Here is a 22,168-nt window from a genome sequence, read left to right on the forward strand (position 1 = left end):
TCATTAAGGGTTACGGACTGGATTCCAAGGGAAGGCAAGCGTAGCAGGGGGCGGCAGAAAGTTAGGTGGGCGGATGAGATTAAGTTTGCAGGGACGACATGGCCGCAAATAGTTCATGACCGGTGTTGTTGGAGAAGTATGGGAGAGGTCTTTGCCCTGCAATGGGCGTAACCAGGCTGATGATGATGATGATGATGACGATTAATGTGGGCAAATTGGTAGCGATCTATGCTTCACAGCACCACTTTTAGACACGGACAGACGAAAGAACACAGGGCATGCTTAGACTGTCAACTGAATTTATTACACGTAAGCAGTAGCTTACGTATGCCAGTTCTCACTCCTTGCAACCGTGCCTGCGCACACACAACCTAAATTTAGATATTTGATGCCAAGGGTTTTAATCAGACGGCACAACTTCAGAGCCAAAATTGTTAAACTAGGTGCCATGTCAACCTTTCAAAAAGGCCCCTTCGCGATCCCATGAAGCCCGTCGTCATATGCGATTATTCTATATGCCTCTGCTATTCCACGCATTAATATTTCCCTGTGCCTGCAGGTGATCCCTGTGTCTTCCGAAATAAGGACACATCTGCAATCGTGGCCGTACGTGGCGAGGTGCCTGTACAGTGCCCCTGTAAACGAGCTTTTATGCTCCCCTAGCCTAGAGTTAACACACCTTCAGGTCTGCGCCACGTACGTGACACAAGAATACGCCTCTTCGTAAGCTCACACGTCACACCTTTTCTGCACGATCACAACTCAACCTTATGGTCAACACTGCCTTCCGCTCGTTATTCGAATGCCGTATATACTACACCATTTTTATTTTTTGCGGAAAATACAGCATCTACACAGAACCTCGAGGCACTTTTCGTTACACCATGTTTCACACCGTTAATATAAGGGATAGAAGCCAATTTTATGTGTGAAGATGCTGTTGTGCCTACCTCCTTGATCACCTTTTCGTGACATTTTGCTGGCGCACAATCTTACATGACCGCATGATATCATGCATTGTACCACAGGATGTCATGGATACTGTTAGAGCACCGTGATACAGTATGCAGGGGATGATATGCCATGGGGTTGCAACTAATGTTGTTACATTGTGCCGTTGCACACTACCCTGTCACATTATACTGTAACTATGCTGTAACGCTGTGCACAGTGCCCCAGGATGTCATGGTAGATGTTAGGGCATCACGACACAGGATGTCATATGGGGATATCAGGAATGGGATGGCACATGAGATTGTAACGGATGCTTCGCACCCTGCCCTTGTCAGTACATTGTAATTGTACACCGTTCTACACTGTGCCGTAGTTAGGGTGCGGGGGATGTCTGGGATCTGAGTCCATGTAGTATTGCAACTAATTTCGTTTGAAGGGAGAGTTAACCACTGGATTCGTGGTATACCGGGTGCTTTTTTAGACTATGCAGAATTTTCAAAAATTGCTGGCGCCAGAAAGCATAATTCTAGTCCTTGAGCTTGATCAAAGAGGCGGCCAATATTATCAGAAGAAATAGAAATGCCTAATTGACTAATTACCAAAGGTTCCCTACTTATGTTTTGAAATAATTAGTTTCTGGCCGCTATTGTAATTTACGAATTGCAGTCGGTAAGTTCGCAAGGCGTGTCAGCTTGTAACGAGCTTTTAGGATGGCACCAGTTTCGAGATATTCATTCCCATAGTCTGCGCTGAAATACATCGGCACCCAACTTATTTTTGTGCTTTGGTGCACACAACAGTATTTTGTTAAAAAAGTAAGTGGAACAAAAGTGCAGCTATAACTGCAGGTTTGATGCAGCTGTCCTCAGAATTCGTTCCTGTCAGATTTGCTTTACAAGCTCACCGGCTGCAATTCGTAAATTGTGATATGTGCAACAAGGTAATTCATTAAAAGATAATTAGAAATTTTGTTTTCATAAGTGAAATATGCATATAAATTTCTCGTGCCAGTATTCTCCGCCTTCTCGAGTATAATCGAATTCAAAGACTAAAATGACGCTATCTGCCACAAGCGGCTTCTAGTTACCTGTATAGTCTAATAAATAGAACACCCCCTATGCTTAGCAGTGCCAATCAAACATGACAAAAAAGGTATAATCAGAAAAGAAGTTCTAGGCCTGTTCTGTGCCTTTCTCGGTGACACCGACTTCATTAAAACTCCTTGTAACATCCGCACTAACAGCTTAAGAGGTGCCTCAGGCGAAACTACCGGCCAGTCACGCCAGACTTGGCCGCTGCTCGGTCCGGCGGTTTAGTAGACCGCCCTCGCCACCAGGACAAGACAATGGCATTCAGTCGCAGTCTATAGCGTTGGTAATCCCAGCGTCTTCTCTTTGTGTTCTGTTCGATTTTGCGATGAAATCATGTTTCACGAATCACGGGTGACTCGTGAAACATGATTTGTTCATGTAGCGTTTGTTGTTTTTGTTGTTTAATTCTGTAGACCCTTTTCACGTCGATTCCGTGGGCGCCGCCATGTTTGATCACGTGCTGACGCATCCATCGCTTGCCTCAGCTGCCTCCTTTGCTTCCGTGTTTACAGTGGATGCGTGTGACGCCGGTGCGGCTCAGTAAACCTCTGTTTTGAAGTATATCGTAGGCGGTGGCCGTGCGGACAACACGAAGCTTTGGCCACAGCTTTGGGGAGATGCAAGCGCTTTCAGAGCTCCTTGCGCCTTGTCCAAAGGGCTCGAGCAGCGTATGCGGTGCGTGTGCTAAAAGCAACGCTAGAAATGTATTCCAAGTTCAAACTTTCCGCTTATTGGTTTAATGAAGATCAGTTCTGTATTTGGCTAACAAATTGAAGCAGCGGCTTGTCATCTTCCTGACTCGGAAATGTTCCTCAGTGCGCTCATTATCCGATTGTTTATTTCCTTCCTAATCGCTCGCAGTTGCGCTCAGCTGCGATAGATTTGTTATTGCTGCACAGAAGTCTTCGCACGTAGACGAACTGTAGTTTCCCAACAGTTTCTAGCCAAGACGCATTATCGCGAGTCACTCGCTTACTCTGTGAGCCGTCACGGAACGTTAAGCTTCGAACATTCGTGTGCTGTCGGCGTAGTCGCCATCACTCATGCTCAGGCGCATTGGCTCAAGTGTGCGCCCATTCAGTTTATTCTTGACACGTTTGCGATAGACTGGGCGCATGTCTACGTGTGAGTAGGAGTGGATGTGCGTAGATAACCTGCGAGAAACTTACTATGCCGGTAAGTGGCACTACTCCCTTTTGTGACGAGCAGTACTCCCTACTTGCCGATGTTCCCAGGCGGAAGTCCTTTCTTTGGGTGTTAGCGATACAGCGCTGGCGCATAAACGACTTTTTTTATCCTCGAGGAAAGCCGTGCATAACGAAGGGCCGGCAACGCGGGCAGTCCTTAAGCAGCAGCCGCGCAGATTCATTCAATTCCTTAATATGCCAGTCACTATTTCGCACCCAACTACCGCGCAGGTCTTCCCTCTATAGTTCGATATTTTGCAGCGCGATTGGAGCACAGTGCGTAAGCGAATACCCAGTAGCATTTCTGACAGCTGGTCGCACAGTAGCAGGGTCGAAGCAGTAATGATTTCGTTTTCTTGGGCTTTCGATGAGGCAACGCATGGCGCCGAAAGCGCCATCTCGTTCCTCTACACCAAACTTCTCCGAAAAAAAGGGTCAACAGAGAACTTATCTTTTAAACAGCACATCCGTAGGGGAAGTATAGGTGGACAGCCGGTGCGTCTCAAAAAAGCACTGCCCCTTCCAGTCCGTGAAGGTAGTCCAACGACGAAGCTGCGTTAGTTACATCGAGTGTTACGCCATGCAGGTCAAACTTTGCAAGCAATATATATAGTAGATTTTTTGTTTCGCCATTCCTTCACCTCATTTTCGCTTTTGCGTGCTTCGAGTGGTGAGCATGCTTCTGGAGCACTTTTTTTTTTGCGGTTCACCCAGTCTTTCTTTTTTTTTTGCGCGCGCGTGAGGTTTCTGTTTGTGTTTCACCGTGCTTTTTTTTTCGCCTGCAAGTATCACGCGAAATCACACATCACGCGCTCCCTGCATCGCGTTTCAATCACTGGGCATCTTTCGCTGGCCGCAAACCGCTAGCATAACGTTTGTTTCTTTCGCGGCAGGGTGAAATCAATCGCGGATAAATTCGATGCCGATCTGCCTCAAGCGCTGAAAACGCACCGTGTGACAACCATATGAGATAGCATTCCCACAGAGGGAAAGAGGTCACTCCAACCCCTTTACCACTGTTGAGCTCTTCTTTTCCTCTCCCGCTAGGTAACGTGGCCCCATTTGTAGCGAAGTTCGACAACGATGGTATAGGGTCAGCATAAACAGCTTCGCTGTAAAACGTGTTCCGTTCGAACTTCGAACGTGCCCTGGAGCCAGGGCTGGGCAAAGATACTTTGCAATTTTATCATGATACGATACAAGATACTCGCACAAGTGTTTGAGATACAAGTACAAGATACTACAGCGGTTATTGTATCTGACACGATACTTTCCATTTAAGATGCTCCCATACATTTGCAAATTTCTTGTTATACATATGTATGATGAAGCAACAAACGCGTCTGCACAAAAATGTTTGCATGGACATTTCTTAACTACAACCAACCTTGTTTCGTGAAATGCCTGTTTGTAACTCAAATTTTTTGTCTTTCTTGCCTAAAGTATAATGTTTTCCTTCCAAAACAATTTATTGTGGTCGCTTTAGCTGCTTAACGTAAAAACTCTTTATACTCTGCGCTGCCAGTGGTTTTTTCTTGTCGCTTTTCTAATTTATGGGAGAAAAAAAATATATCTAAGTAGAAAGTACGTTCCGTATCACACAGTTACAGTGAATACATAGAAACACGAAACAGGCGGCCCCACTAACAGCTATGACATTTAAGCATGAAATATTGTCAACTTACCTGTTAAGGTCAGATAATAGAAAATTCAGTGCCTGTGGAAAATAGATTAAACGGCTCGTTTGGACGTTCAAGAGAAAAACGCAGTATTTTGTATTATCACGTTTCTCGAATCGCCTTCCTAACATATTGCTACGGCATGAGCCAGGCGAGGAGAAGAGGAAGAAGACGTTAGCTGGTGCAGTCTCGGGGCGCCATCAATTGACTTCACCATCGATCTCGTCCCTCGGATAAAGCCGGCTTAACATTAACCGTAACAGTTTTGTGGTGGAGGTGCGGGGTACACCACGTCGGCGAATCTTAGGACGTCCCTTAAATCCTGGGAATCTGGGAATCTTGGGACGTCCCAATCTCGTCCCTTAAATAAAGCCGGCTTAACATTAACCGTAACAATATTGCACATGTTTTCTTGTTATTTTCATTATTATAATGCGAACTCAATTTCGCTGTTTTACTAAGGCGTAAGCAGAATTTTTGCTACTGTATGCTCCAGACACGCCCACATTATTACATTTTTCTCCCCAACATCACTATAGCGGCATCAAAATTAGAGCGAACGACGCCGCACGCATCGACACACTCAGCCCAGTACGGTGACTACGAGCGAGTGCCACGACACCGACGCGACTGAAAACAAAAAATCAAGACAACAAAAGGTCGGCTGCACGAAGACGTTCGCACGCTTGTTTTTGTCGGTGACAATGCGGGCGCCCCCACGTGACTCTGCTTCACCGACAGCGTGCACACCTTAGAGTTTCTTCAAGGGGTGTACACGGCAGCGCAAGCCCTCATTGCAACCCTCGTGAACTTAGTTTCATACGATAACCGCTAGAGAGGGGCTAGTGTCTACGGGAGCTGCAATGACAGCGGTTGAGCCAACATGGGAATTATGGGAAGTGCATGGATTTGCCCAAACGTCGTCCTTCTGGCTTGAAACGGCCTCGTGACTCTGTAAACTAGTCATTTTCAACGGTGCACTGCCTAATCAATAATTCAATACACGTTATTAAAATTGTCCGACGGCAGGATTCGAACACAGGACGCGTAGCACAGACGCCCGATATTAAAACCATTACGCCACGGACGTATGCATCAATAAGCGACATGTAACGCCTTTGCGAATTTATCGCGGGCAAGCCAGTGCCTTGAGACGCTTGGCGCGTTCCGATTTGGCCACCTGGACCAGCTGAACCGTTGGTATTAATAGCGATTGTGCGTGTTCGCAGCGTCTTCTGCACTTAGAAAAGTATAGATTGCTCCGAAATTTACGACAACGAAGGCGAAAAAAGCGTAATAAAGTAATCCACAAGAACGTCTGAATCCACAAGCACGAAGACCAGATGAATCCATGTACTTCCCGTCATATCCCATGGCGGCCCAAGGATTTCAGCGCCAGAGTTGCCTCTAGTAATTATTGTAGCAAACGCTACGGGCGCAGAACTCATCGCCTGTCCTCGCTCGTGGCCTCTGACAGAAACATAAAGGAATGTTGCTGCCTTTAGTTTTTACGCAAAGCATATTACTAGAGCTCAACCCAGCTCCTCAGGCGCGGCGGTGTCACTTCAATACCTCGTGACACCGTGACGTCACGACAGAGGAGAAACGGGGCTCCAACTCGCGCCGTCGCTCGCGGCGTCGCGGCGGTATAAAAGCAGCTGCGCTTGCCTCTGCTAGACACTCACGAGGTGAGATGCCTCCTGTAGACAGAGCTGCTCGTTGGAATGAGAAGCGAAGGTTGCGGCGTGCTACGGAGACTTTCTAGGTGGCTTTGCTACGGCGCAGCGACTACGCGCCCCGCATCGGACGCGGTGAGCGTCGAGCAACGCAGCGTTCGGCGCGACAACGAAATGTGCGCCTGAGCAAGCGCCGCACGCCTGAGCCGACGCCGACGACACCGGCTTTTCTGCGACACGAACTCCTTAACGCTGTCGCGTTAAAATAAAGGCTAGTATGCTTCGCATCCTGGGCTTAACCTTAGCTAAGCCACAGCCAGTTTTATTCAGGTAGCTTAGTGGCAGCAGTATCAGTTTCAGCGCCGGCGTACAGCCAAGATTTATAGTTTCGCACGGTGACGCTGCGATAGCAGTATCTTATGTGTCAAGGTACACGATAAGTTATTTCATGTATCGGAAATACAGATACACGTCTTCATAGACGTCTTGCCAGACGTATCATGATACACTTACAAGATATCCGAAGAGTATCTAAGATGGTATCTAAGATACACGTATCTTCGATACTGCCCAGCGATGTCTGCTACTGTGTTAGGCGAGCGGCCTTTGCAATAGGCGCCGCTTATCGACGCTGAAAGTCCAACTTGCGACCGGCCATGGTGGAAACCAGCGAAAAAGCCAAATAAAGTTATTCGCTTTAAAAAAAAACGTGATTCCATCCTCCCACAAGATGCCACCTTCGAAGTAAAGCAAGTGTACAGCTTCAGAGTGGCATTATCAGCAAGTTGCCCTAATCGGACTCGGAACTTCTTTGCAAGAAGCGCTGAAACGCTGTCGATATATGCCAGCTAAGCAAATTGCCGTGAACCTGAACTTTATACAGTCGTAACCAACGCCTTGAGTCGATTAACCAGACCTTGAGCGATAATAATATTTGGGGTTTTACGTGCCAAAACCACTTTCTGATTATGAGGCACGCCGTAGTGGAGGACTCCGGAAATTTTGACCACCTGGGGTTCTTTAAAGTGCACCTAAATCTAAGCACACGGGTGTTTTCGCATTTCGCCCCCCTCGAAATGCGGCCGCCGTGGCCGGGATTCGATCCCGCGACCTCGTGCTCAGCAGCCCAACACCATAGCCACTGAGCAACCACGGCGCATACCTTGAGCGATAGGTGATCTACGTGAGCGTAGACGTGAGCGCTAGCACAAACGCGCCTTTGTTGACACGCCATCGTCGTCGTTCCTTCGTCGTCGTATCGCTGCCTTCGCTCCCGTCGTCATGATTCTCTGCCGTCATTCATCCATTGCCATGCCATTGTCATCGTTCCGTCGTCGTCCCTGCGTTGTTATCGCTCTATCGCCGTCATGCATTCGTCATTAGGCCGCCATCGTCATGACGTCGTTGTTACGCATCATTGTCACTTCGCCGTGCTCTCTCCACAGTCGTCATTGCTTTGTCGCTATGCCGATTTCATCGTTTCGTCGTCGTCACTCTGGCGCAGGCTTATACGTTACGATTGCGCATAATTAATTGCGCATAATTGCGCGCACTAGAATGAGCGCGGATGTGGCACGCAGCAAAACCTCGAGGACGCGCACGTCCAGATAGGTAAACGCGAAAGCTCAGTATTTCGTTCATCAGCTTAACAATATACCATTTGCTGACCCACAATGTGAACCGCCGATACTATGGTTCGATGGCTATGGCCACTTCGGAATTTGATGCCAGAAAAGCACATACAGACAATTGGCTCTGCCAGAAGCGCATTCTCCGAGCCCCAGCAACAATGAACCGCTGTTCTTTGCAGATGACCCAGCTAGATGCGAGCATCACGGCGTTTGTTACAAGTTGCTCCTCTGCGTTAATAATAATATTTGGGGTTTTACGTGCCAAAACCACTTTCTGATTATGAGGCACGCCGTAGTGGAGGACTCCGGAAATTTTGACCACCTGGGGTTCTTTAACGTGCACCTAAATCTAAGCACACGGGTGTTTTCGCATTTCGCCCCCATCGAAATGCGGCCGCCGTGGCCGGGATTCGATCCCGCGACCTCGTGCTCAGCAGCCCAACACCATAGCCACTGAGCAACCACGGCGGGTGCCTCTGCGTTAAGACACCACCCTTCCTTCCAGCGCGCATGTCGGAAGAGTTTTCAATGCTGTTGCCGGTGTGTTTCCATGAAAGCCAGGGAAGATGTATGACTGGCGACAATTTTGAACAGCAGTCGTTAACGAAGATAAATAATGCGTTTAGAGCTGCAGAATTAAGACGCACTGAGAGAGGCCGGCCAACTTGTTTTATTTCCTGTGTTGTTGCAATGCATTAAAGGTTGGTGGAAAAGAACGTGAAACGAATAAGTTATTTTTTACTAATTACTCAATACTTTCGTGGGGCCGTAATTGGTCCCTGTAATCATTTATATTTTTTTTACATTCTTGAGTGAGCTGTCGTCGTAATGGCTAACGTTCTTCTGTAACATTTACTAGCGTGCTCCAGCGTCGTCATTCCTTCACCGTCATCCATCGTCTTCACGCTTTCGTCATAACGCAGTTTTTGTCACTGCATCGCGGTCAATCCTTCACCATCGCCACAGCGTCGCTGTGCTTTCGTCATTATGCCGTCGTGGGTAATTCATCGTCGCCATTCCATCGCCATAATGCCATCGTAACCAATCTACCGTCACCATAGCATCGTTACGAAGCCTTCATCATTATGCAGTCATCGTCATTCCGTCGTCTACATATTCCTTCGTTGCAATGTCTTCGTCATCGTTCCCTCGTCATCTTCCGGTGCTCTTACGTCACCTGCGTGCATGTTTCGAGGAGAAAGCAGCGAGGACGATGCTGTCTCATGGCGGACGCCGGTGCCGTGACATTGACGGGACAGGGCGTTTGACGGCTATTTCAATCAGACCTTACGATCAGAGCATAAAGGCTACGGAAACCGAGTTCGAAACCAACCATCTGAAATGTATTTCAGATGGTTCGTTAATATATATATATATATATATATATATATATATATATATATATATATATATATATATATATATATATATTGTAACGAACGTGAGCGCAGCATCAAGCGCGCAACAGAAGCTCGAGCTAGGCTAGGGGACTGTGCTGGGTGCATCGTAGAACTGGCTGTCGCTATGAACCTCAATAAATGTCCTTTATAAGTGGTGGAGGTGCGGGATAACGTTCCACTCCACGATCCTGGAACTCCGTTCTCGGACGCTACCCTCTATCATGCCGGACGCCGACCAGCAGACTCTTCCATCACCACCCGTCCACCAATTCATTTTTTTTTTTGAAGCGTAATTGCAAAGCGAATGAAAGTGTTCCCGTAAGTGAAATTCTATTAGTTTTCAATTTTGTTCTTAAAGCGTGTAGCTTTCTTTGGGAACTAACCGAGGTTTCTTGTGTCTAACCACGTTTGCGGACCTATCCAGAGGAGGAGGAGGAGGAGGAGGAGGAACTTTAATTATTATTGCAGAAACCGTTGCGCGGTTTGTTCCTGGGTGATTCCCCCTGACAGGGCTCCACTGGCGGTCGCGGCTCACCGGGTCTGGTCGAAGGTCGCCAGTTGGCTTTCCAAGTCCAGTTCGGAGACTCTCGCCTCCCAAGACCACGTAGTGAGAGTGTGTGTTGTGGCTCGTGGCGAAATTGCGTCGCCCGGACGGTCGGTGCATTCGTGTGTTATGTGCGCGAGTGTCACTGTGTGCTTGCTACACCAGAGACATGTCCGGGACGTATAACTGTCTGGGGAGATTGCGTGTAGACGAGACAAGTGTGGGTATTTGTTAGTTTGCAGGCGGCGCCAGTCCCTTGCCTGGAGTTTATTGAGAGCTTTGTGTGGGGGAGCGTATTGTGTTCTTCCGAGACGTTGGTCCTGTAGTATTTGTTGACTTGCGTTAATAACTCGTGGGTCGCTCGTCGGTCTGTCGAGGGCTGAAGAACGGTGTGGTCTGCCGCTCGGCTAGTGAGACCTCGAGCTGCGCAGTCCGCCTCTTCGTTGCCCCGCAGGCCTTCGTGTCCGGGGCACCAGACGATACCGTGGGTCCACTCTAGTGAGCGACCCAGGATTCGAATGGCTAGTGTAGGGAGTGTTACATTCATGTATAAACGACACGCCGCTTGTGAGTCTGTAAGGAGGCGGGCGGACCTTCCCTTGCTCTCGGCGTCGCGAAGTGCGAGAGCGATCGCTGCTGTTTCTGCTGCTGCGCTGCATGTGGCGCGGATGGAGGCACAGGCTACAAGGTTCCCCTGATTGACAACGGCGAGTGTGTATTTGGGCCCGCAACGTGGCGACCAGGGATGCGGGCTAGCGTCCGTGTAGTATGTATCTGGGTCTCTGAAACAGCGTTTGTGCAACATGCGGGCACGCACTGCTCTTCGCTCTTGATTGTGGGTGGGGTGTATGTTCTTGGGGATAGGGTCTACTACAATGTTCTCTCTAATGTGGTTAGGCAAGAGATGTTTTTCTTCTTTGCAGTACTGAGGCATCAGCGGGTACCCTAGCCGTTGAAAAAGGTGTCTTTCCTGTTGAGTCTTGTTGAGGCACTCCCTCTGCGCTATGAGCGTGGCACTTGCTAGCTCCTCAAAGGTGTTTTATACGCCTAGCGCTAGTAATTTATTTCTGCTCGTGCTTTACGGTAGCTGTAAGGCCGTTTTGTACGCCGTTCTTATAAGAGTGTCCATGCGCTCTGTCTCGCTTTTGCGCTTGACTTGATACGGGAGTGCTTACGTGACACGGCTGATGACGAGGGCTTGTACCACTCTTAAGGTTTCGTTCTCTGTGAAACCATCTTTGCTGCGCGCTACTCTGGCGATGAGTGATGCGGTACTTCTTTTAACGTGATTTAATTTCTCTGAGGCTACCTTTATGCCGTTGTTCTCCTGGACGTGCATACCTAGTAAGCGTGCGGTCGGGACGCGCTTTATAGGTTGCCCGGCAATCTCTAGATTATTGCAATCTCAGCGCTGACGCCCGTTATTGCAACTGGGTCGCAAGCCCCAAGGGTAGCGTTGGCCTGGCGGCCTGGGGCACAACTGGAAGCATCCGAAGGTCCTGGCAAAGCATGAGTCGACTGCTAACAGAACAACTTGTTTATTCTAGCATCGCAAAAGAGCGGCCGGTCAGGTCGACCGAAGTGGAGAGACGGGAGAGCACGTTACTCAACAGAAGAAATCGGAGCCTCTCTCCTGGCGTCCGGGGGCAGCTGCTTTTATACTCCTGGAGTTGAGGGCAAGAAGGAACGTCACGGGACGAGGTCACGTGAAAGCGAGGCACAGACGAGCTGAGAGGCATGTTGAGAAACTTGAGACGAGTGTAGTGACGCATCAGCCGGGCCGGCGCCGGTCAGACCTCGCTTCACACTTGGGGAGCTCCTCTCCCCGGCTGCCGCGCTTTGACAAGCGTGGGCACACACACACACGCACACACGAAGACACGTGGCACTGAAACACCCCTCGACGCGCTTGGCGGGGAGGCTTTGCGGCAGCTCCGAACGGGCCAAAATGTCCGCCGCTTTGAACGAAGCCCCGGCGTCCGTTGCATCCGCGCCGGCTATACCGCGCGTCGTAGGCGAAACGTAACAGACCGCCCCGCCGGGGGAAGGAGATCCCGATGGTCAGGGGACTGCATCCGCTGTCCGGAGGGATGTCGCTCGATGATGCTCATAACCGAAGTCGGTCGTCCCTCGGCGTTTCTTGAGCGCAGCGCACAGAGAAGGCCTCGTTCTCACGTTCAGGTTCACACAGGACACTGCAAAGTGACTTCGGGAGAGTTGCCAATTTTGTTCTCGTTCCCAGCAAGCGTTAGAACTGCGCCGAAACTCAGCCGCTCAGTCAGCAAGCACGAAACAACCCTCACTAAGCCATGCCAGGCTCTTTCCCCTTTTTTGCTACTGCTTAGTTCCTTACAGTAGTCTAGCAGCATCCAGAACGCGTCCACAAATCGGAAAATTGCACTAGAAAGCACATCATCACTTTGAAACACTACACAAAAGCAATATGTTAAAAATCCTGCCTCAGGAAGAAAAACATAAGTAACAAACAATTTTGAGGCTGATTCGCACGTTAGGGGCTTCAACTTAAGCCATCGGCGTTACCGTTGAGACTCCCCTTTTTGTAACGCACCTCAAAGGAATATTGTTGCCTAGCGAGGCTCCAGCGCAGGAGGCGGCCATTTGTGAAAGAGATGGTCTGCAGCCATTGGAGAGGGCAGTGATCCGTCTCGAAGCATGCGAAGCGGAGATCGCAGCGAGCGACCGCACACGAGCTCAGCTGGCGAAAACCCCGTAGCCGCATGCGGCGCGGTCCTCAATGCAAACATCACCCCAGGCAGACACAGCTCCCAGTCAGTTTGTTGTTCAAACCACAATGCTCTCAACACGCGCTTCATGACGGTGTGGAGCTTCTCAACGGAATTCGACTGTGGGTGGTACACTGAGCTGTGTAACAGCTCTACCCCACACCTTTCGAGAAAAGTTGTCGTCAAAGCGCTAGTGAACACTGTGCCCTGATCTGATTGTATTTCCGCAGGAAAACCAACTCGCGCAAATATGGACACTAGCGCGTTGACTATCTCAACTGAGCTGAGTTCTTTAAGCGGCACTGCTTCAGGGAACTTTGTCGCTGGGCAGATCACAGTCAAAATGTGTTTGTACCCCGTGGCTGCTACCGGCAGAGGTCCCACTGTATCAATAACGAGCCGTCTAAAAGGCTCCGTAATGATAGGTACCAACTTCAACGGCGCCCTCGATTTGTCCCCTGGTTTGCCCACCCGCTGACAGGTGTCACATGTCCTCACAAAGTGGTCTGCGTCCCGAAAACACCCTGGCCAATAGTACTCTTGCAAGAGACGGTCCTTAGTTTTCTTAACTCCTAGCTGTCCGGACCACGAACCCCCATGCGACAAGCGCAACAGATCCTGACGGTAGCACAGAGGCACGATCAGCTGATCGAACTCCACTCCCCTGCGGTCTAGATACTTCCGGTACAGGACCCCACCTCTTTCCACAAAGCGAGGATTTTTCTTGGCGATACCTTCCTTGACAATGCAGCGTATGTTTTCTAGGCTGCCATCCTTCTTTTGCTCGGCTATCAAAGCCGCCCGGCTGACTTTTAGCAACCTATAAGGTCCGTCTCACGTAGGCGCGATGAGCGAATCTGCAGATAGCTCTTCTAACTTTCCCGCATCGGGCATTTCCTCTCCAGTATCTGGTGCCTTCAACGCTACAGGCTCAATTTTATTCAGTGTGGACGTGCTCTTAATATCAGCTTGCTGCGCCTCTGACCCTTTCTCATCGTTCGACAACGTCGGCCCCGCAGCTACCGCCTTTGCAGCGAGCTCCCGAACCTTCGATCTGGTTAAGGCCTGAACGCTAGCCTCACCAAACAAAAGCCCCTTCTCGCGCAGGAGGTGATCGGACCTGTTCGTAAATAGGTACGAGTACTGGGGGGGGGGGGGGGGGCAGCATAGATGACACTGCGGCCTCCGTCTCAAGCTCTCCGAAAGGTACTTCAATGAGCACTTTTGCTACGGGCAGACACACGCTATGAGCTTCCACGGCTTGCTTGATCCATGCGCACTCGCCCGTGAACATATCGGGTTTTACGTAAGAGGGGTGAACTACATCCATTGTAGCTGCGGAATCGCGAAGCACTCGGCACTCTTTCTCGTTCACGAGGAGGTCTCGCATGTAAGGCTCGAGAAGCTTCATGTTCTCGTCAGTGCTGCATAATGACAAAAACACGACTTTTGTTTTTGTTTCCGGACACTGCGCCGAAAAGTGACCCGGCTTCTGACACGTATAACACACGCGCGCTTGCCTCGTCTCGAACCGCTTTCTGCGTTCGGCTTCGGCTGCCGCCGTCTCTTTAGGTTCGGTCGGACTGCTTTCACTCGCATCCGCACTACGTGTGTTCCCCCTTGCTCTCATGGGTGTGAACTTCGGCCTCTCAAACTGGGAGCCAAATTCACCCTCTTGACCGTCCTTAGCTCCGCGAGCCCGACGCGTCACAAACTCTTCGGCTAGCTCAGCGGCTCTAGCCACCGTACTAACGTCTGGCCTATCCAAGACCCAGTACCGCACGTTCTCAGGTAACCGACTATAAAACTGTTCCAGCCCGAAACAGTGCAGAACTTTCTCGTAGTCACCAAACGCTTTCTCTTCTTTGAGCCACTCCTGCATGTTTGACATAACCCTGTAGGCAAACTCTGTATATGACTCACTTTTACCTTTCTCATTTTCCCGAAACTTCCGACGGAACGCCTCCGCTGACAGCCTGTACTTTTTTAGCAGACTCAATTTCACTTTGTCGAAATCCTCTGCCTCCTCTCTATTCAAGCGAGCGACTACGTCGGCCGCCTCGCCGGGTGACAAAGTGAGCAAGCGCTGTGGCCACGTTTCCCGAGAGAACCCCTGCTTCTCGCACGTTCGCTCAAAGTTAACCAGGAACAAACCAATGTCCTCTCCAAGCTTAAACGGCCGCATTACGTCAGTCATTTTGAACAATACTCGTTCTCCTGCACCGTGTGCCTGACTTCCATTAGGAGCGCGTTCCATCTCTAACTCGAGACGCTTCATTTCCAAAGCGTTTTGACGGTCGCGCTCTCTTTCTTTCTCTTGTTGCTCTCGCTCTATTTGTTCTTTACGTTCACGCTCATCTTTCTCTTTTTTTTCTTTACGTTCGCGCTCCTGTCTTTTTGCCCTCTCCTCAATGGTCTCAAGGCATTCCGACAGCTCGTCATCCTCAGCTTCTAACCCAAGAATAGCCCTTAGCAGTTCTGGTTTTCTGAGTTTGTCTGAGACATCCAGACCCAACTCTCTTGCAAGCTCCAGCAATTTCGGTTTGCGCAACGACTTCAAATCCATGGCTGCTCTGAATGCTGCTTTCTCTACTGCCTACTATTGTCTTGCCGCAAACTAACCCGGCAGCAGCGACAACCACAATTACCAGCTCTGTTTCTGACACTAACAAAAGCCTGGCAAAACTCAGTAGAAGAAAGTCCCTCACTCACCAAACCTCGCAGCCAAGAATTCAGCGCAGTCGTTCCGCTGCAGGCAACCAGTCATCACACAGGGCTCGTTGCACTGCTCCCGGATGGTCGTTGTGCTGCTCAGCATACAGTCAACCGCATATCTTCGCTGCTGGCCTCCGTTGTCGCGATCCCTACGCTGGCATCAGTTATTGTAATCTCAGCGCTGACGCCAGTTATTGCAACTGGGTCGCAAGCCCCAAGGGTAGCGTTGGCCTGGCGGCCTGGGGCACAACTGGAAGCATCCGAAGGTCCTGGCAAAGCATGAGTCGACTGCTAACAGAACAACTTGTTTATTCTAGCATCGCAAAAGAGCGGCCGGTCAGGTCGACCGAAGTGGAGAGACGGGAGAGCACGTTACTCAACAGAAGAAATCGGAGCCTCTCTCCTGGCGTCCGGGGGCAGCTGCTTTTATACTCCTGGAGTTGAGGGCAAGAAGGAACGTCACGGGACGAGGTCACGTGAAAGCGAGGCACAGACGAGCTGAGAGGCATGTTGAGAAACTTGAGACGAGTGTAGTGACGCATCAGCCGGGCCGGCGCCGGTCAGACCTCGCTTCACACTTGGGGAGCTCCTCTCCCCGGCTGCCGCGCTTTGACAAGCGTGGGCACACACACACACACGAAGACACGTGGCACTGAAACATGCCTGGACGCGCTTGGCGGGGAGGCGTTGCGGCAGCTCCGAATGGGCCAAAATGTCCGCCGCTTTGAACGAAGCCCCGGCGTCCGTTGCATCCGCGCCGGCTATACCGTGCGTCGTAGGCGAAACGCAACAAGATGTATTGGTGGGGCTTGATGTTCCTTAGAAAATACTGCAGTCCAACACAGCGGTATAATACAGGTGGTATAAGCACAGTGGGGGGCAGGGGGGAGGGGGGTGCTCTCGCATTCTTCTCTCGTGGCAGCTAGCGTTTCTGAGATGCTGTCGTTGAGACGCTGGCCTGTAGTCGCAAAAAAATGATCTAAGGTGCTGCCCGGGATTCCGTATTCGTCCTTGAGGAAGCTGCAGTCAGCATAGCGTTCGGATAATCTAGGGACCTTACGGTTGGGTCCAGCGTGCAGGTAAGGCACGGTGGTAAGGCCAGCGTTTACCCGTAACGCATAGTTCAACATTTCAGCCACAAATAACCACCTCCCAAAGCGTGCCAGACGCATTCTTGTAATAGCAACTGTCTTTAATTCTTCCAACACTTTTCCCTGCGATTCACCGATTAAGTTCGCCAATTAATTGACCACATTGGATCACATCACGGCTAGCGCCATCACAGGAATTTCTAGTTAATACTCAAGATCGCAGTGGCGTCCCATAATGGCAGTGCGACGTAACTGAACGAGAAGTCCACAATTCGAGTGTATGAACAATATACTTCTCCGGTCTCTCTGTTATTGCTTTTGCTCGGTCTCTTGCTTTACCAACGGATGTATCGAAGCCTATGAAGCATAATATTTGCGAGTGTCGAAGCAGACCACATAGTATGTTCTTGTATTTGTGTATGCTCGCGTGCGTGTATGCGCATTCTGTTCGCATTTAGCACATTATCCGTTTTCTCTTTAGGTGGAAGTGACACTCGAGGCTCAAAAACTGGATCTGCAAGTCTGGAAAAATGTCACTAAGTACAAGTGGACCAAGTTCGAGGATCCGGTGACGAGAAGGATTTTCGAAAAGCTGTCCGTTCTCGGCACTGCCGTCCTGAGCAATGACAAGCAAAATGAGGTAACGAAACCAGCTTTGCATGCTGTGATTCCCGAAAGAAACGGTTGTCCTTCGTTCGCTTACTCTGTTGCGTCAGCTTATGAATTGCACGTGCTTCAAATAAACTAATTTCCATTTATGCGAAAGAAAAGGTCAGCAGCGTTGTTATTTCCTTACGACGTCGTTTTCCTTACTTTGATCGTTAAGTTTTCTACACGCTGTGAAGCTTTGACTGCGCATTTGCTATCAGAGCAATGTCGTCCAAAGGTTCAACTGAACGCAGCACTTCTTTTTTTAAATTTTTGGTAACATCTGTCAATATTTCGCTAGCTACTCATTATCGAAAGGCAAAAATTTGACACACGGTATCGTCGAGTGCGTGTCGCATTCACCACATCGAATGATGCGATACCTGCACTCGTCGGCGTTTCGAACACCAACAAGTTGAAGCTAAGCATAACGCGCTACTTCTTACCATCTCCTGCCGATACGTGCAATATCAACATACTTTCTGCCCGCACACTGTACCATCAGCGTCGTCCTTGATAAGTATCGGCGTTAGATCGTGTTCGGGTTACGCTTTGTAATTTCTCGTTCGCGTTTCATTCGTCCACGTATGCAGACATTCTCTGACTCAGACTGCAAAGATTTTAAAGGCGGCAGCGGTGGGGACAGTAAATTCTGTCAGGTTGCCCGTTGACCAAGTTTATAGACTTTGAGAGCAGCGCTGCTTTAAGGATGATTTAAACTCCGACCATTCTTATGGAATGCGCTTTGTTTCGATGCTGTTCTATTCCGTGTCGCTTATATTCATTCGCGCTCTCAAACAGCGCGCGTGAACAGCGTATTACGAAAAGCTGCCTCTCGCCCTGCAGAATCTTCGTTCACACAGCAGCACGGCCCCCATCGGCCATTCTTTCAGCAAAACCGCAACTTGCATGTTCTCATTGTCCACGCTTCTTAGAAATTACACGATATCATTTTACCCTTTTTTAGCAATCTTCTTCAACGATTATTTTCCTTCCATTCAATACATTAACAGTTAGGATATAGAATGTGGTGTAATGCTTCTTGTAATGCTTCTTGAAATACAAAAATGAAGTATAAAAAACATAAAAAATGTGTACATTTTTCTGCGGTGAGGACAGCTTTTAGATGCACTTTAAATGGGCTCTATGCACCGGGGACTCTGAATGTCGTGTAACGGCGTAAAAGAAGTTCTTGTGCTTTTTTCTTCTTTGCAGCTTGTCAACATAATTGCGGAAATGCAAGAAAACCACGCTTCGAGTAAAATTTGTCCTTTTGTGCGGCAAACTAACAGGCCCGATGAATGCAACTTGTCCTTAGAACCAGGTATGGCAGTCGATCTACCTGCGTTAGCTTGATAGTACCGTGTCTGATAGCTAGCAATAGCTAAGCTGATCGAAAAAACATATATATATATATATATATATATATATATATATATATATATATATATATATATATATATATATATATATATATATGAGTGTGTGTGTGTGCGCGTGTGTGTGTGTGCGTGTGCGTGTGCGTGTGCGTGTGTGCGTGTGCGCGTGCGCGTGCGTGTGCGCGTGCGCGTGCGCGTGCGCGTGCGCGTGCGCGTGTGCGTGTGCGCGTGCGTGTGCGCGTGCGTGTGCGCGTGCGCGTGCGTGTGTGTGCGTGTGTGTGTGTGTGTGTGCGTGTGTGTGTGTGTGTGTTAACGGTCCAAGACACAATTATAATACCTACGGTGTTCCCTCGTTAGAGGCCTGACACAAGGTTTTAAAAAATATTTCTTTTTAAACAGCTTGGCTAATGTTGGCTACGACACCCTGTCTATATAAAGAGATACGTTCTCGATTTACTTGTGGTTGTTCAAGTGCACCCGTGATTGCAAATGACGACATTAGCGTCTTTTTCATACGCATCTGCCATCAGAGATCAAAAACATCCTCATGGACTCCCGGAACTATTACGAGCTCCTGCACGTATGGAACGAGTGGAGGAAGGTTGCGGGGAAGCCCATGAAGCAGAACTACCTGCGCTACGTCGAGCTCCTGAACGAAGCGGCCAGACTGAACGGTGAGATAATATATCATGTTTTCCAGGTTATAAGGCGCACCCCTTACTCTTCGCGAGTTAAGAAGAGAAAAATTGGTATCTAAGTCGCACCAATATGTAATTTGACGCAACTATTTTAAATCGCTCAGCATGATGAAACGAGATTATGCACGCTTGTACACGCATCGCAAGATGTATTACTCACCCATTTTACAGCACTATATTTCCATACACGAAATGTTTGAAAGCCGCAAATTCTAGCACAAGAAAACTATGAGCAAACATCCGCGCTGCACTGTTTTCTAGATCATTGTACACCGGCTTACGCGAAAATAACAAATACGACTGAAGCGAAGCAAATAAAAAGGGTTGGAGTGGGGGAGGGGGAGGGGGGAGCTACGCCTGCTTCTTAGCAGCAGCAGCCAACCGCTAAGCCTTCGCCTTGTCGCTTTTTCGCGGTCATCAAGTCACCGAGTCGTGTTGATTTTTCAAAACTCTTTTTAAAAAGGCTGCTGTCGCGCATGCGAAACAAACGGGCCCGACTTCACTTGGCATTCTGTTTCGCATTTTCCGCCACAACTTCGGAACGAAGAAGGAATAACTGAGGAAGATGTAGATTTAGAAACCACTAAGCGCCATTATATGAACAGTCCAAAATCAAGAAACGGGATGACAGATGGAATAGCACGCTGTAGTATAAAGTCTGTAAACAGGGATAAGGTGCCTCAGAAAGGCTGGCCAACGTTTCGATAGGAGGACCTATCTTCATCAAAGGCGGCCTCGTCATTCTCGGCATGTTAGTTTTGAAGGGTTACTACAGTGACGTCACGTGCGGGTGTTGTCACTGGCGGCTGGTTTTATAGGGCTAGACTTCAGAGGAAACGAGCGCTGTCGTCCGACGTCTGTGAGCTTCGTTCCCAAGACGAGGGGACAAGAGCAGGAGAGTGGGAACGCGGGGAGAAAAGAAAAGAAAGAGAAGCAGAGAGAAAAAAAAAGAAGAAACAAAGGCAGGGCGAGACCAAGACCTAAAAAAAAGAGAGCGCGTTGGGGAGGCGAGAGGTTAGGAAGCATTCAGGGGTACCGTTGGCGGCATGTTCTTGTGGCATTAGAAGAGCCCGTCAGGCGGTCAGTGCTTTCGACACCCGGCAAGTACTCGAATGTCCCGAGAAAATCTCTAATCATGTCCTGCATTTACCTCAATTTCTCGATCATTAAGGCTCTGTTCGCGATAAGCACTAATCTATCACTTCAGCTTAACTTAATATTTGCCTTTAGTCTCCCTTTAAGGTGCCCAGTACAGCCGGGTGCTCTTCAAATAGTTCATAACAGTCCATGTAGCTGTTGCTGGTACTGTGTGGTCATACATTTCTGGCCAAAATTGTAATTTCTGAGAACGTTTGCCTTTGTATGCCTGACAGCGTAGAAGCCAGTCTCTTCCGCTGTGACACGTAGAGAGGGCACTCACGAAACACATGTTGCAGAGTCTCAGGCACAGGGAAATGTTCTGAGCTGTATGCACGGCTGATGGGCGTAGCGTTGAGTAAAGGCGACGCCCAGGCGAAACCGGTGAAGTATATTTGCCTGGCAAGCTGCTGTCCCAAATAGTATGTCCGATCAGGGCAAGGACGGGGGAACCTGTAATTATTTTACAAGACCTCAAGTGGTTCCACAAGAAAAAAAAGTAACACTTCTCACATACGCATACAACGTAGGTTTATTACCTTTGAAGGAATTACCTAGTTCAATATATTTAGTTGTAACGTTAACCAGTCACTTTTCTTAGCACTTGCACACTAACAGTATTTCGTCTTTCTTTGAAGAATTGCTTCTTTTAAGGTATAAGCTATAAAGCATTCATTTCTTAGCATCAAACGTCTTGCTTACCTTTCGGTAGTTCACGCCAAACTCGAATTATCGATGCATGTAACAGTAGACTATCGCATTAAATCGGACAGTAAAGCTCTTGAAAGTAGTGTGTCGGAACGGTAACGAATACGAATTACGAAAAACGAAAAAAAAAAGACGATATTTTCGAACGGAACGAAAACGAGACGTTATATTTTGTTTTGTTTCCGAGTGAAACCGAAATATTTTTTATCGGTTTTCGGTTCATGGGGAAAGTCGGCAGTCCGAAACGACCAACGTCAGGCAACGGCAGAATGAGCGCATATCAAAGAGTTCCACATAAGCGCGTATCTCAAGCAGGGTAGTGCAAGCGGTAGCCTGTCGAACGCTCCATTAATCCAAGCCTGTTGATCGGTGCACTAGCATATCGGCATCGCAGAAAAACCCAGGGCTTGCAAGCTGAAGACCTTATCGTTTCGTTTTGTGCGGCTACAACGCTTTGTTACTGAAGTATTATCGTTCGCTTATGCTCGTTTATGCTCGTTTAAGCTAGTTTTATCGTATAAGCGGTCTCGCAATTTGGCGAGTACACTCGATGACGTGCTGTTTCTGAAACCATGCTCAGTGCCTTGAGTCAAGGCACTGAGCATGACATCAGCATTCATAGTTCACTTATTGAGAAAAATAAATACCTTGTTTTTTATTGGTGATTTGCGTCGAATTTTTTTGCATACAAACCAAAAACATTACGGACCGTTATGAATGATTTTTTTTTTTCGTTCCGGAGTAGAACCTAACGGAACGTTTTTGAGTGGAACGAAGCTGAAACCAAAACGAAAAACATTTCGTTCCGACACCCTGCTTCAAAGTATCGAGTGTAAGGCTGTCAAGCTGGTTTTTAATAAATCTTCTATGTCGAACTCACCCACTG

The 22,168-nt window shown here is 48.7% G+C and overlaps 1 protein-coding gene across 1 annotated transcript in view; it reads left to right on the plus strand.

Moving 5' to 3' along the window:
• The window catches only part of LOC135911425 (angiotensin-converting enzyme-like), a 73,266-nt gene that overhangs the window by 13,208 nt on the left and 37,890 nt on the right, over positions 1–22,168 (plus strand). Inside the window, exons 3-5 of the mRNA XM_070536900.1 lie at positions 17,194–17,352; positions 18,576–18,684; positions 19,270–19,413. Coding sequence (XP_070393001.1) covers positions 17,194–17,352; positions 18,576–18,684; positions 19,270–19,413 — 412 coding nt within the window. The remainder of the gene's footprint in view (positions 1–17,193; positions 17,353–18,575; positions 18,685–19,269; positions 19,414–22,168) is intronic.

Source organism: Dermacentor albipictus, chromosome 4, assembly GCF_038994185.2.
Source record: "Dermacentor albipictus isolate Rhodes 1998 colony chromosome 4, USDA_Dalb.pri_finalv2, whole genome shotgun sequence".
NCBI lineage: Eukaryota > Metazoa > Arthropoda > Arachnida > Ixodida > Ixodidae > Dermacentor > Dermacentor albipictus.